This window comes from Centrocercus urophasianus, unplaced genomic scaffold, assembly GCF_019232065.1.
Source record: "Centrocercus urophasianus isolate 14NV4802_14NV808 unplaced genomic scaffold, USGS_Curo_1.0 seq_11, whole genome shotgun sequence".
NCBI classification, from domain to species: Eukaryota; Metazoa; Chordata; class Aves; order Galliformes; family Phasianidae; genus Centrocercus; species Centrocercus urophasianus.
This window is the reverse complement of record NW_024884253.1, coordinates 31,983,702-31,998,062: the sequence shown is the minus strand read 5'-3', so window position 1 is coordinate 31,998,062 and position 14,361 is coordinate 31,983,702. Positions and strand designations below refer to the sequence as shown.

The window sequence follows — 14,361 nt, the reverse complement described above, 5'->3', positions numbered from 1 at the left end:
CCGTTCCAGGGCCTAACCACTCTCCTTGTAAAGAACTTCCCCCTAACATCCAACCTAAATCTTCCCTCCTTCAACTTGGATCCATTTCCCCTAGTCCTGCTGTTGTCAGCCCTTTTGAAGAGTTTACTCCCCTCGTGGGTGTAGGTTCCCTTCAGGTATTGATAGGCTGCAATGAGGTCACCCCGCAGCCTTCTCTTCTCCAAGATGTTGATGAGAAATAGTTTGTTGGTGGTTCGCTTTTGAAAAACATTAAAAATCTTGTGGGTGTTTTTTTCTTTGTCTCTCAGCCTTCTTTCTTCAATAACGTACTCTCCAAAATCAGAACGTAAAACACCTGAGCCTTTAGTACCAGCAGACAGTGACAATGAAAAGGGGGAAAGGAATGGAAAGAAAGTCTGCTTCAGTGTGACAGGTGATGAACAAGAAGATTCTGGTCATGATACTATCAGCAATAGAGATTCTTACAGGTACTTTTACTACTAATATTTTTATTTGTCTGTCTAACAAATCAAGCCTGTGTGTTTGTATAAAATCAAGAAGAATATAAAAACAAGAGGTTCTGACATTTCTAGAATAACTGGTATCAAGATATGTTACAAGACATGTAAAATAAACTTGTTTGCTTATAGATTAGCTATTATATCTTAAGTGTCCTTAAACTTAATAGGATATTACAGCCAGAGCTGTTTTCTTTAGATTACTTGTAAGAAATAGAATGTTTGTTATGATGCTCCCCAGCAAAATCTGAATGTCTGCCATGGAAAGCAAGAGGCCAGGGCCACCATTCTTGCTGATCTCAAGGAAGAAAAAAAAATCTGATTCTCAACACATACTCTTTTTCTTCTTCTGGTCAATATTGTAGCAGCATCCCACATCTAGAACTCATAGTGCATCACCCTTACTGTGAGTTAAAATGCAAAGAAATTTGAAAAGGAAGAAATAATTATATCAAGCACAGGTCTTTATAAAGACAACGTCCTGATGCTTAGAGAGAATTGGTTAATTACACTTGATGTAAAATCTAAATTAAATTTTAACTGCAAGTAAAATAGGGCTCTCTTATACAATGGCTTCCCCAAAAGTAATGCTTCCTAATTTATTATGTTTACCCACGACAAGGTGGATGTTGGTGGTATGGCACCCTTTCACCAACATTCCATTGCATTTTGTTGCCATGTGACAGATGGCCGCAGAGGGCCAGTCTGACAAAATGGCACCTGACATGGAAGTGCATATGGAGCAAAAGTCTGTCACTGAATTCCTCCTTATGGGAAAAAATGGTGTTGACCATTTTCAGTCACATTCAATCAGTGTGAATGTGAACTCAGTGAGGTAGCGGGTGGTGCACGTCAGCAGTGGTAACAGCAACGTTGGGTCACCTCTGCTGGTGCAGACTTTTGAGAGTGCAGCATGCAGGCTTTTCTTCATTTCTGGTGATTATGCATGGCTAATGGTGGTGACCATGTTGAAAAATAGTGTTTTGTAGCTGAGAATTTACTTTATCAACTAGTGTTATTGTATTCTTCGTATCAGTTGTAGTTTCCATGGATATAAACAGGAGGCATTACTTCCGGAGCAATGAACCATGATAATGAACACACATAGATTGATCTAAAACTAATGCCTCATGTTTATGTCAATGGCTATGTATGTTCATTATCATGGTTCATTATTATGACTAGAAGGTAGAATCACTTTTTTTTTGCCTTTTTTTTTTTAGTTTCTTTAAATAATTACATTAGACAAAACTTGAAATTTTCAGATATCGTTGTGACAATATTATAATTAGTATGCTAATTTCAACTGTTAGAGTACCCTAATTTTATGTTCTAGGGCCTCACTGTAAACCTTACAACACACACACACACACACACACACATAAAAGCAGAATGATATGGCATATAGTTGTAATGTCTAATCTGTTTTTCATTTTCCCGTGTTTCATTTTCTCATACTTAGCACAATCCTGTTTTAAATAACCTTCATCTTCCCTCTGGGGAATTTTGTATGTGAACAGAATTAGTTAGAAAACATTTCTTAATATCCAGCCAGAAATTCTTAATAATCCTTGGACTGTTCATCCACTGTAGGAACATGTTACTGATGTCTTTTCATCTATGTAATGGATTTGATTGTAATTACGCTACAATGGTTCGATGTAACGTTTTCCCCACTCACTTGTAGCTAACTAGATAAGTTACTAAGCCAAAAATAGTAGAGATAGCTTCTATTTTTACAAAAATAAACAAAGCAAATAGGGAGCTTATGAATGAATGAATAATTGTAGCAATATGTAAAAAATATACTTGATTTATGGTACACCCAATTCATGGAACCAGAGCCAATTCCTTACATTTAAATGTGCTTTAGGTACATTTGTACATGATCTTATATTCACTGGGGTTTTTAAGACTCCCTCTACTGGATAATTACTTGATCATTTCCTGAATCTAGACAGTCTTCTTGAAGTGAATAAATCATTCACTGTTGAAGACTTAGAATTCAATTTTTTCTTCACAGTTTTTCAGTACAAAAGGTTAAGTTTTACTCTGTGCTGCAGAAGTAGATATGTTCTCTGTCTATTTTCAGTATGGAACAATTTCTTATTGAGAGAGAGGACGAGGTAAATGAGTGCAGTATCTACGGCAGAGAAAACATCAGGAAAAAACCTCAAATTTTAATCCTCAAATCTCCTTACTAGACTAATAAGGGTCAATTTTTTTATGCATAAAAATTTGCACTGAAGTTATGTGTGTAAACATCTACATCTCTCACAGAACGAACAATTGGAAAAGCTGGACTAATAAAATATGTTTTGGCTGTGTTGTGGTTTAACCCAGCAGCTGGCTCAACACCAGGCAGCCCTTAGCTTACTCCCACACTTCACAGTGGGGTGCGGAGAAAATAAAAGAAGTGGATCTTGTGGGCTGAGACAAAACTATCTACTAAAAGAAAAAGAAAAGGTTAATATATATGTGAATGAATATAAAAAGTGATAAGCAAGCAATTGCTCACCACCCCTGAGCAATGCCGAGCTAGCTCCTTTCTTAGCGAGTGGAATAGATGAGATGAACTTCTATCTCCTTCAAAAACTCCTTCTGCATAATATCCCTTTGAGCAGTTTAAGTCAGCTTTCTTGATTCTGTCCCCTCCCAGCTCGCTGGCCCTTCCCTATAAATGGCCTCAGCTCCGTACAGCACTGCTTAGCAGCAACTATAAACAGTGGTGTGTTATCAACACTGTTCTTTTAGAACCAAAATGTAGCATCATACCAGACGCTCTGAAGAAAGCAGTTCTGTTGCAGCTTGAAACTAATCCTGGTAGAGATAAGTAGTTCATAATTTGAGTTTCTCTGCTAGTGAAATTGATAAAATCTGTTCTCAGCCCAATATGAGTTCTAGTTTTCAAGTCATAAAACCAGAGTACTTTGTAATACTGTATTAGTTATGGACTGAATACAGAATTTAAATGTAGAGTTACAAAATTGTTTGAGGCGATAGATTCAAAAACTGTCACTCGTGTAAGAAAATTCAGTTGTTTCACGTTGAAAGTATATATTTTCAGTCTGCAAATACTTGCTTGCAGTGCAAACTTAACAATGAAAAGGGTATCAAGTTAGAGAATCTAGCTGTCTGAGCCTTACCATGACTGTGAATTACGACAGCCTGAGAACAGAGATCTTTAATGTTAATAAAAAAAATTTAAGGACTGTCTCATCACTAAAGTCAAAAGCAGAAAAGGGAAAAAATATATATAATTTTGATATAATGCCTGTGTAAAAGGACATGGCTTTATTTCATTCTGCTTTGTTTTGTTTTCCAAGCGATTGCAACAGCAACAGGAACTCCATTGCGTCGTTCACCAGCATTTGCAGCAGTCAGTGCAGTTCTTACTTTCACAGTGATGAAATGGATTCAGGTATGTTTAGAGAAGTCAGCTATGAATCTGTCATTGGTTCCTTTTACCCAGGTTCATTCTTTTCATTTACCTGGCACTTTTGTTGCTGTTTTCATTATAAAAATTTCTTCTTCCTTGGTAATAGAATTGTGTTGTTTTGTTTCTACCTAGCTAGAGCTGCACTTAGAGTTCTTCTGTGAAAGAGACAGCATTCCAGCACCTCTGTAGATAGACTGAATTAGTTAGAGCTCTTAGCATGACTACTTTTAACCACTTTCATGCCCTGACCTTGTCAGAGTTATGTTGAGATGTTGTACACAGTAAGGATCATTTTAGGTGAGCACAGAATGCTTGCCCAGCCTGCGTCAGCATCCAGAATGCAGGATATGGCTGTGTATGTTTGTGAGACCACATAGGAGCACATATTTGTTTATGCCATGACAAATTGAATTTAAATAAATGCAGCTGCTAATAGGAATGAGATGGGATTTAACTGCATGGAGTAGAAGGTCATACACTCAGGGACTAATAATAAAAATATTTGCTCTAAGCTGTTAGTTTATCATTTGGGAATGATTTAGAAACAGAAAGAACTGGGCATATTAGTTGAATATGATCCAATGCTGAGACTTAGTCATAAAGAAAGAAAACTTTAGTGCTGTTCATATCAGGAGTTTTTTTTAGGAAAGTATTATGACATTATACAAGGTATCTGAGCTACTTTATGAATAACGTAATTCCTGTCAGCTACTTTCAAGAAATTTGAAGAGTGGGGAGCAGATACAGAGAAAAGGGATGAAGAAAACACAGGGTCTTTATCTTCAACCTAGTGTATTGACAAACAGATAAGACCTAGTGAAGCAACACTCTGAGGTACTGCTTTTAGGTACCTGAAAGTATAGGTGTCAAGTGCAGATATACAGCGTTAATGTTGATGGGTATTCCCACTCAGTGAACTCCCACTCTCTGAATGACTTAATTTTCTTCTACTTCCAAAGCTAGCGTGGCTGACGTAAGATTGGAGTTCTTTGGCACTGTGCTCCATTTGTTACTAGTAAAATCTTGTGAAAGGTTATAACTGCTGCCTATAAGGACATCTAAAAGAGCTGAAAAGAAAATCAAGGAGACAAAATTGCTATTTAAGTTTTTCACTGACATAAGAAAAATGAGTCTAGATTGACCATGAATAAATTTGGGTTATAAATTATCAAGTGGCTACTTGTTATCTGTCATTGTAACAGCAAGGGGAAAGCCAGTTGTAAGCTCAATTTTTCAGTTTTTGAAAGAGTTCAGCTTGTGTCACCTGTTGTCTGAGAGTGCAAGTGACTGACGGTCGTGACCTAGGAGAATCCTCTTTTGCATTGTCTTAGTGGTACACAGAAAATTGTTTTCTAAAACCTTTGTATCAAATGCAGGGTTTGGTTACTGTATTGTTGTTTAAGTACCAAAATATCAGAACCATTTCAATAGTAAGACCGTTAAGATTGTGACGAGTCAGTCCCTATAAAAATGTCTTGATTTTTGGTGGCTTTGTGGTCTGCACTATTCCTGCTAATTTGCTGTTTAGTCTGGGGCTGTGTTGTCCAGCACAGAAGATTCTTGTGTTCTGATCATAGGATCACTGGGGTTGGAAGGGACCTCTTAAGATCATCCAGTCTAATCCCCTGTTCAAGCTAGACCACATTGCCTAAATCTATGTCCACTTGGATTTTAAATACGATCCCTTCTCTAAGTGCTATTTCTGCATTATTCTGTGTGCCTAATGCAAATTACATGGGGCAAGCAATTGCATACTGTGGGATTGTGTTGAAGAAACATTTAGATGTTGTACTGAGGAAATGGTTCAGTGGGGAAATGTTAGTGATGGGTGGATGGTTGGACTGGATGATCTTGGAGGTCTTTTCCAACCTTTGTGATTCAATAATCCCATTCTGTGATTCTGAATAATGTACTATGTTTACCAGAACTATAGCGAGTATAATCCTGAAGGCCTAAGTATCAGTATATGTGCAAAGATTACTAGATTACCCAGGCTATAAATATTTTGGAAAATGTGCTGAACCTTCTAAACAATTTTTAATTTTAAAATATTTTTCAGGCGATGAGCTTCCCATAAGTGTTCGAATCTCTCATGATAAACAAGACAAGCTCCATAGCTGTTTGGAACATCTTTTTGGTCAAGTATGAGATTTTTTTTTTTTTTTTTTCCCTTTAATAATAACATAGATATTTGAGCTAAAATGTCTTTAGCAATTTCTTTTCTTTTCTTTTCTTTTCTTTTCTTTTCTTTTCTTTTCTTTTCTTTTCTTTTCTTTTCTTTTCTTTTCTTTTCTTTTCTTTTCTTTTCTTTTTACTTTTGCTTTCCACTGTTTATTGGGATGGTATGTATTTACTCCTTCTCCTTCTGTTTTTCTGTAAATAGTTCAAAACCACCGATTAAAAAGGCCCTTGTATTTAGTAACATTCTCTAGTCCTGAGCTTTAACTACAGCAATTAGGTAAGAAAGCATTCAAAGGTGTTTTCTTCTAGTCTGTGTTTCTCAAAGAAAGAATTTCAGATCTCTGCTGTGGAAAACACCTGTCTGACAGAATTTTGATCCTAACAGGTTGACTCAATTGTCAGTCTTCTGAAAGGACCAGCTGTGATGAGGGCCTTTGAACAGACAAAACACTTCACACCGGGCCGAGGCCTACAAGGTAACAATTCTATCTATCTGAATCAAAAGGCAGCTTGAAAAGTATATGGATGTGGCCATGTGCTCCTTGAGCTGAGTGTTAAAAAACTGATTTTTGCTTATTTTTGCCATACTATGTGATAATTGATCTTGGAAAATTTTAAGTAGATTTTAGATTAGTGGAGAAGCTGTTTCTGACACTTCTATTGCACAACGTATTTCATATTTCTTAGAAAATCAACTTTAAATTTTAGATTCTTAACTGGCTATAGAATTACTGAGTTTTTTGAAGTAAGAAGCTGATTTTGTGTGTTGCAGGTGTCTTTATTACCTATTTGTCTCAATTTCTGATCTGTTTTAATCTATTTTGTAGTCATTTTGTACATATTTTTTTATGAATTTGGTTTACAATTTGCAAATGTAAATTTATAGTCACAATAATATATATACCATTTATGTACTTACATAAATATTACTGATTTAAAAAAAAAAAGTGTAATTTGAGATACTTTGCTATTACTTAGGTAGTTGCTAATTCTGAACATATGGCTATCACCACTTGCCTATTTATAAGATTATGATGAAAAACGCTATGGACTTCTTTTAGCAAAGAGTTAAAAATAATTAAAAAGAAAGGTCAGTGGGAGGCAGAATGTTGTATTGTGTATAGCTGTGCAGTAGGTTTGCTTATGGATTATTTGACCCTGTCAAATGTCTTTTTGCAAAGAAAGCTAATTGTAAGTGGCAGAGAGCAGATCTGTCTTCTACAGATCACCAGAATCCCACTGAAGTCAACAGAATGTAATTGTACACCAGTTACCTGGTCTTTTGAAGCCTTAAGTACTCAGTGAGTTTGTTTGGAAGTCAGCATAAACTCTTCCTCTTACTTACTTTCTCTTTTTCCATTTCCAATTCTGGGACCAAGACTATGAGAATGAACCTAGAGCATTTGTGCTTACTTAAGTTTCTCAGCGTTTCAGGCCAAGCATGTGACAGACTAACAAAGTGTTGACCTTTCAGTGATATAATAAATGTCCAATTAGTCACAAGGTATGGACAAGCTGGATGTTTTATTCTTGGTATTCATGAACTTCTGAAAAAGTACAAGGAGCACTTGAATGATTTCAGAGACCAGGTCAAAGAATAAGTAATTTTGTCGTAATTAAAATTTGATTTTCTAATTGGATTAGTTTTGCATACACTTGCCTCTAAAAGTTCTGGGCTCTCTTGCTCCATGAGGCCACCTTCTGTCTTAAATACCTGGTTCAGAAGGAGCTATTTTTTGTATTGCTGTTTTCTTCTTTGACTAAGTGGAGAGCTTTTGTTCGGCTTGTCACTCTGACTGTAACAAGAGTTAAATAAGATCATCTCTTCATATGGTGTGAAAGCATTTAGAAAGAAATAATGCTTTCCTGTGATTTTTCTCAAGAGATTTATACAGAAGAAATATTGTTTTTATTTTTGCATAGAGTTTCAGCAGGAAATGGAACCGAAGCTTAGCTGTCCAAAGAGGTTACGACTTCACATCAAGCAAGACCCTTGGAACCTTCCCAGCAGTGTCCGGAGTCTTGCCCAGAGTATCAGAAAATTTGTTGAAGGTCAGTAGGAAGAGCATGGCCATAAACAAACACTCAGTTTATGGTGTAGATCCTGGAAAAGGGAAGGGGAAAGATACAGTTGCTTGTTTAAACACCTGAATGTGAGGATTTTTTTTACGCTTGTAGTAACAACATTAGTAGAACACGTCTCAGCTGCCTGATGCTTACCCTACTGATATTAGATACTGAAGGGAAGAGAGTTTTCAGAGAAGTACAGGGAGTTTGACTGCTTTGTCATCTTCATGGGACACATAGGGCTTTCCTTGAAATTAAAATCCTTTTTTTGTACCATCTTAATTGGAAAGATGAAGACTCTGCAAAATAACCTTTGGCCTGTTTCTTCCTCTTATCTGTCATTGTTTTGGAATCATTATCACTTGCTCAGTCTGTCACACCTGGTGCCATTATTGTTCTTTCTCTACCTCCCTCCCACCATTGTCTAATAGTTGCTTGGTGCTTTGCTCTTCCTTGCCACTAATTGACAGTGTGATCTGTGGTTTCCTAGTCTCCTGGCTTCATAAGAAACACGGATTTCCTCACCAAAAAATGTTACCTGTAGCTTCTGCTTTATTTTATGTACTGTTTGACAGTGAAACAGAAATAATGAGCCAAATGATCTTTATAGAACTATTTGCACTAGAAGTCTATGTGGGAACAAAGAATTGTGTCAGATCTAACTTTGAATGGTTTGTGTTTCATTTTCTTGGCTAATTTTCATGGTGCTCCATTAAGAAACAACAAAAAGGTGGATCACTAAAAAAAAAACTTTCTAAGTTTTACTAAGATAAACCTCCAGAAATCAATCCATCAAAACAAACTCCTCCTCATCTGAATTTTTATTCTCAGATCAGAAACAATCATATTTTCAGACTGTGATAGAAAATTATAAGAACAACCACAGGAATAGCTCCTGCTTATAGTGTCAATCACAGCTGGCTAATTGTTTAATACTAAGAATACTTATTTTAATTTAATTATGGTTGCCACGGAGTGAAAAATGAATAAGTGTTTTTGGTACTTTTTTTCTGAAGAGCTGTTTCTAGTTTCTATCAAAGAATATTCAAATATTAATTTGTTTCAGAGTTTGGGAGGAATGGAAATATCTTTAACAGTCTTTCACTGCCCCTCTTCTAAAGATTTTTCTGAAGCCTGACAGACAATCTTTTGTATACATTATTTGCCTGTAAATAGCAGTAATGACCAGTTTCAACATTGATCTTATGCCCTTAATACTGGACTGAGATTATTCAAATGAATTTGTTTTTAAGCCTAGTACAGAATTTCATGGAGGACTTCAGCAAGGTCCAAATGAATCACCACCTTTCCATTATACAAGATTTCACTTTTTCAAATGCTATTATAATGTAATAGAGATATTTATCAGAAAGAGTCTAGAAATTTACTGAACATTTTCTTTGTGTATCAGAAACTAGGATGAAAAATAGATTTTCTCTGTTAATAATTTATAGTAGCTAACTTTATTGCAATTGTTGTGCTTGTAAATGCTGCATGGCTCAGAGATCAGAACATGAAAAGGCATTATTCTTGTGTTCAAGGACAGCGTGCAATCTGCCTCATCTTTACTCATCACTGTGTCTTGGAAGTTATCTGCCAATTTTAAATATTCTTGGCTCTCTTGTTCCATCCATGTCACCTAAGCATTTGTCAGAGATTTGTAACACTGGTTCTGTGCCATCTTTTTAACCAAATAATTTGTTTTACGGTTGAGTTATCATCTGAAGCTGTTTATTCAACGTTAATAGTCTTTAAAGGTTTCTGCTGTATTGTGTTTTTTTTTTTCTTAGTTAATTCTTATTCTGCCTCCTGCTTATACCACTCATACTTGGTCCTGAGAATCTAGAGGAATGTTACCCAAATCTTCATCATCATTTTGATCTGTCTGTGGGACCAAGGCCTTCAAGTGATGGGAAGGATACCTGAAAGCAAAAGATTCTTGTGGCTTCCCTGGCACAAATGGTGTGAAGGAGAAATAGGAGAGTGGAAGTGAATAATTGCTTAGTTTACAAGGCATGAGTGGACAGGTATATTTAATTCAGTGCTGAAAAGATTCAGAGCAGAAACGTGTCCCTCAGGCAGTTTTGGAGGCTGCTGTCATTCAGTCAGGCTTAGGCTTGTATAAATTAAATGTGAGACAAAACCAGCGGCTGCATCTAACTAAAATCAGATGAGCAGAAAGCAAGGTTAAAAATGCTATAGCAGCTAAATTTTCCCCTCATATCTGCATTTTTCTTCTTTCTACTTTTGCCATTATGTGTTCTGCTCACATATGGTCAGGATACACAGAAGAGTTTTGTTCTGAGCTGTTTCTGGCTGGAAGCTTAACACATGGTACAACAATTAACTTTCTTTTTCCCTCTCTTATTTGCATTTTTTTTCCCTTTTCCCTCTTTCAGAAGAAACAAAGTATGTGCTATATTTGACTGCGTGATTGGGCTTCAGCCTCTTTTGAGCAAGTTGAACAAAGTCTTGGGATATTCAAAGCTGTCCAAAATATCTTCATGTTTGTTCCTAAGTAAAGTGATATTTCAATAATCAGAAAGATGTATTTGTCTCTTATATCAGGTTCTAGAGAAAGTAAGCAGAGGAAATCACAGACAGAAAGCCATGGGGAAAAATAGTTGTAAATAACATGCTTAACCACTACTGATGAGTGCTAAAGTAAAGCAGAGATGGATGCTTTCAGTAAATACATTCTCTGTACTGGAATCATTTTTATTTTCAGAAATATGTCACAGACTATTGTGATATATATATATATATATATATATATATATATATATTTACTTACTCTTCTGTTGCCTTGTGGAACATGTTGTGTTATATTAGACTAATTAGTAAATTAATGCAGAAGGAAATATGAGATCCTCATGAAAATGAATTGTTTAATACCTAGATCTTGTTACTCTTTTTATTTAATTTGTTTAGTATGTGTGAAGAAATGGGGAAACATAAGAATGCCTTGAGGATGAGAGAGTGATTGTTTTGACCAGTTAGTTTTCTTTTTATTAATACTGGATCTACAACAACAACAACAACAACAACAACAAAAGTAAATCTTCCTTCAGAATAACTTTAAAACACATGGGGATTGCCTTTTCTCCTGTCAGTTGTAATATCATGTAATTAGAGAAGGAGAGTTTACTATGGTTGCAGTAGAAGTGAGCCTGGGAAGGCTAATCAAGGTGATGGACTTGAAGAGTCCTGTGATTAAATGGCATACATATTCTAGGAGGATTTATCTGGAGGTAAGTAAGTTAAGGAAAAATGAAAGTTCTCATTTAGAGTGACTGGGCCTACTAAATTGTTATACCAAAGAAGGTGAAGACAAATTCTTGGCTGAGGCAGATCTTGGAAGATGGAGTATTTTTTTTTTTTTTTTTTTTTTTTTTTTTTTTTTATTTTTTTTTTTTTTTTTTGTGCAGGAGTGAGCAGTGGTCACAGCAGGAATTCAGTGGTTGAACAGAGAGAAAATAATGTAGGTACAAGATTTTGAAAGTATATGAGTTATGTGACATGGAAATCAGAGTGCAGGAAAAACAATATGAGGGATGACTTGAGTAGGAAGCAGGAAAATCAGTTTGATGGATGGGAAGAAAGGGAACATTTGGATACGTAACAACAGAAAGGCGTAAGGACGGCAAAGTTAAGCTTCTGTAAATGCTTCCCTTCACTCTCCCTCTCTCCACCCTGCTAGATAAAAGTAGCATATTTAAAAATGATGTTCCAGAGGACGTCAAAGCTAGTCACACAAACGGATGAGGAAGTGCAAGTTTTTTGTTAACAAATTAATTTTAAGTTTAATCAGGGAACATTGTTCTTTTGAGAAGGGTCACATTTATTTTAGTATGGAGTGTAGGAGCTTTTTAGTCAATGAAGGCATAAAAATATATTTCAAATGAAATAATAAAACATGAAGTACAAATCTTTGTGTTACTACAAAAATATCTTCATATGTGAGAAACAAAACTAAAATCTAGCCTTCAAGATAAAAGTTTTCCTAGCAAAGACCAAAATAGTGTTAGAGGGGGGAAAAATGTTGAAAGGTTCTTGTACTGTGTAACACATGATCTAAAGAGAAATTGCTGGAAAGTTATTCCTTTGCATGTGCCATGTAGCAAGTAGGGCTGAAAACTTCTGTAGCATTTGGATTTTATTGAAAAACAGGAGATTGAGAGACATCCAAGGTTCTCTTGTAACCCCAGGTAAATCTCCACTTAAATAATCTAAAAATATTCTCTTGTGTGAGGGTATATTTTGAGACTTCTAGCAATGATAAAGGCAAGTTGATGCGTCCTGTATTTTTCCCGTAAGCAAGAAATCATTATTTGCAGATATCTCAAGTGCTTTTGAATTTGGAGATCCAACAAATCTCATATAAAACAAGGTGCAAATAATAGTCTCACTGTGTCTAAATTCTTCAGATAGAAAATACTTTCTCCTTTATTATATTTTCAGTTACTAAGCTAAATGTTAAGTGGAGTCCACCTCACTGCCTGAGATCAGAAGTTATTAGTCTCTCTATTTCTCAAGTAACAGAAAGCAAATGCAAAGATTTTTCACCAGGCAATTTTCAAGAGTAATCATTAATGTTGATTCTTGTATTTGAGATTCTGTGGGCAGGCATTTTGGAAGCACAGGCACTGTTAGTTCCTTTCTTAGTGTGTGTACAGTATGGCTGAAGATCAGGCTTGAAATGTTTTTTAAGCATAGTCACCAAATATTAAGTACCACCTTTAGGAAAGATTCCAGCTTTGAGTAGGTATGGTCAGACACAGAGTCCAGACTGTGCTGTTGATACTGTCAATTTCATCACCTGAGATGAATGCATACCATATAACAACTGTTTGTATTCCTATTCTTGAAATAGAACTGCATAGAAAATTGGGTGTGTGGAAAAAAAGACTGGCAAGATGCGAAAGCATGTGAAATAGTGACATGTTCCTCAGGCACTTACTGTAGAAAAACTGATGTGCTGGAAATTTCACAATCTAAGGTTGTAGTAACTCTGGTATCAGATAGATGGGAGGAATCACTTCCTTCAACATGAAAACTTTGACAAATCAAAAATAAAATGTGAAAGAAAAGGGTTATTTTGTTTTTTATAAACTGGATTTTTTCCTTTTATTAAACAGTATAAGTAGATGTATAAAAAGTTTTTGTCAGCATGATATTTGTTAAATTTGTACCTTTTCTTATATAAATTGTTAAGCAAAACCAAATATTACAAGGAAAACAATATCCTGAAGACTGAGAATTAAGTGAAGATGTGATTTCTAATTTTTACTGGATACTTCGATATAGACGAAAATGTCACATTATCCTCATGTTGAAGTATGTAACTAGAGAGAAAGGGGAAAATTGGAGTAGTCTGGGAATTGATGAAAACAGCTCTTGTCTTTCAAAGTATTAAGACAGAAATTCTTCGTATTTGCATTTGCTTTGACCAGCTGGTACATGTGTACTCTGAGATAGGAGTTGCTTCTTTATGTGTTTTTTTTTCTCAACGTTGGTGCTTTTGATGCGTATTGGTTTTATCAAGTCAAATATAAAACTGAGTGAAATTGAAACTTAAAACTGTTTTGTAGGTATAGGGTAGGATGGCATACACAAGAACTTGGAAGCTACTTATATATGGAAGAACTGCCATGTTTATAATATAAGTGCATAATTATCGGTGAAAATCCTTTTAACTGTGACTTCAATATAATTCCTTTTTTCTTTTTTCTTTAAGAGGTGAAGGCACGGATACTCTTGGCACTTCTGGAGTATACAGGTAATTTTACTTATTTTGGGAGGTGACATTGACAATTTTTATTTGTTTTTTTTTTTGTCAGAATAGAGAAAGGGGTAGAATACCAAATATAACCTGATAGTAACCAGCGTTACTCCCATGTTTACAGCGAAGATTCCTGAAGGATATAATTCTAAAGATCATTCTATCAAACACTGCACATTCAGTGTTTAAGCAGAATGCATTCTCTGGCTATACAGTTTGAATATTGGCAGGTGAAATAGCTGCCAAATTACTAAGCTTGTGCAAAGTACTTCTGCTGTCTTTCTTCTTTTGTGCTCTTCCCTTTTGACCATCTTTTTTTTTTTTTTTCTCCACTTCATTCCCAACTCTTTCCAGACTTGCCTTGCTATTATAACTTGTGCCTTTCCTTTTATTGT

At 35.6% G+C, this 14,361-nt stretch overlaps 1 protein-coding gene across 2 annotated transcripts in view; it reads left to right on the top strand.

Annotated features, from left to right (window-relative positions):
• PREX2 (phosphatidylinositol-3,4,5-trisphosphate dependent Rac exchange factor 2) overlaps window positions 1-14,361 on the top strand; it is a 167,027-nt gene that overhangs the window by 106,899 nt on the left and 45,767 nt on the right. For both annotated transcript variants that reach the window (XM_042808631.1, XM_042808632.1), the window contains exons 26-31: window positions 288-467; window positions 3,824-3,918; window positions 5,996-6,078; window positions 6,503-6,593; window positions 8,041-8,169; window positions 13,922-13,963. In XM_042808631.1, the coding sequence (XP_042664565.1) occupies window positions 288-467; window positions 3,824-3,918; window positions 5,996-6,078; window positions 6,503-6,593; window positions 8,041-8,169; window positions 13,922-13,963 (620 nt within the window). The remainder of the gene's footprint in view (window positions 1-287; window positions 468-3,823; window positions 3,919-5,995; window positions 6,079-6,502; window positions 6,594-8,040; window positions 8,170-13,921; window positions 13,964-14,361) is intronic.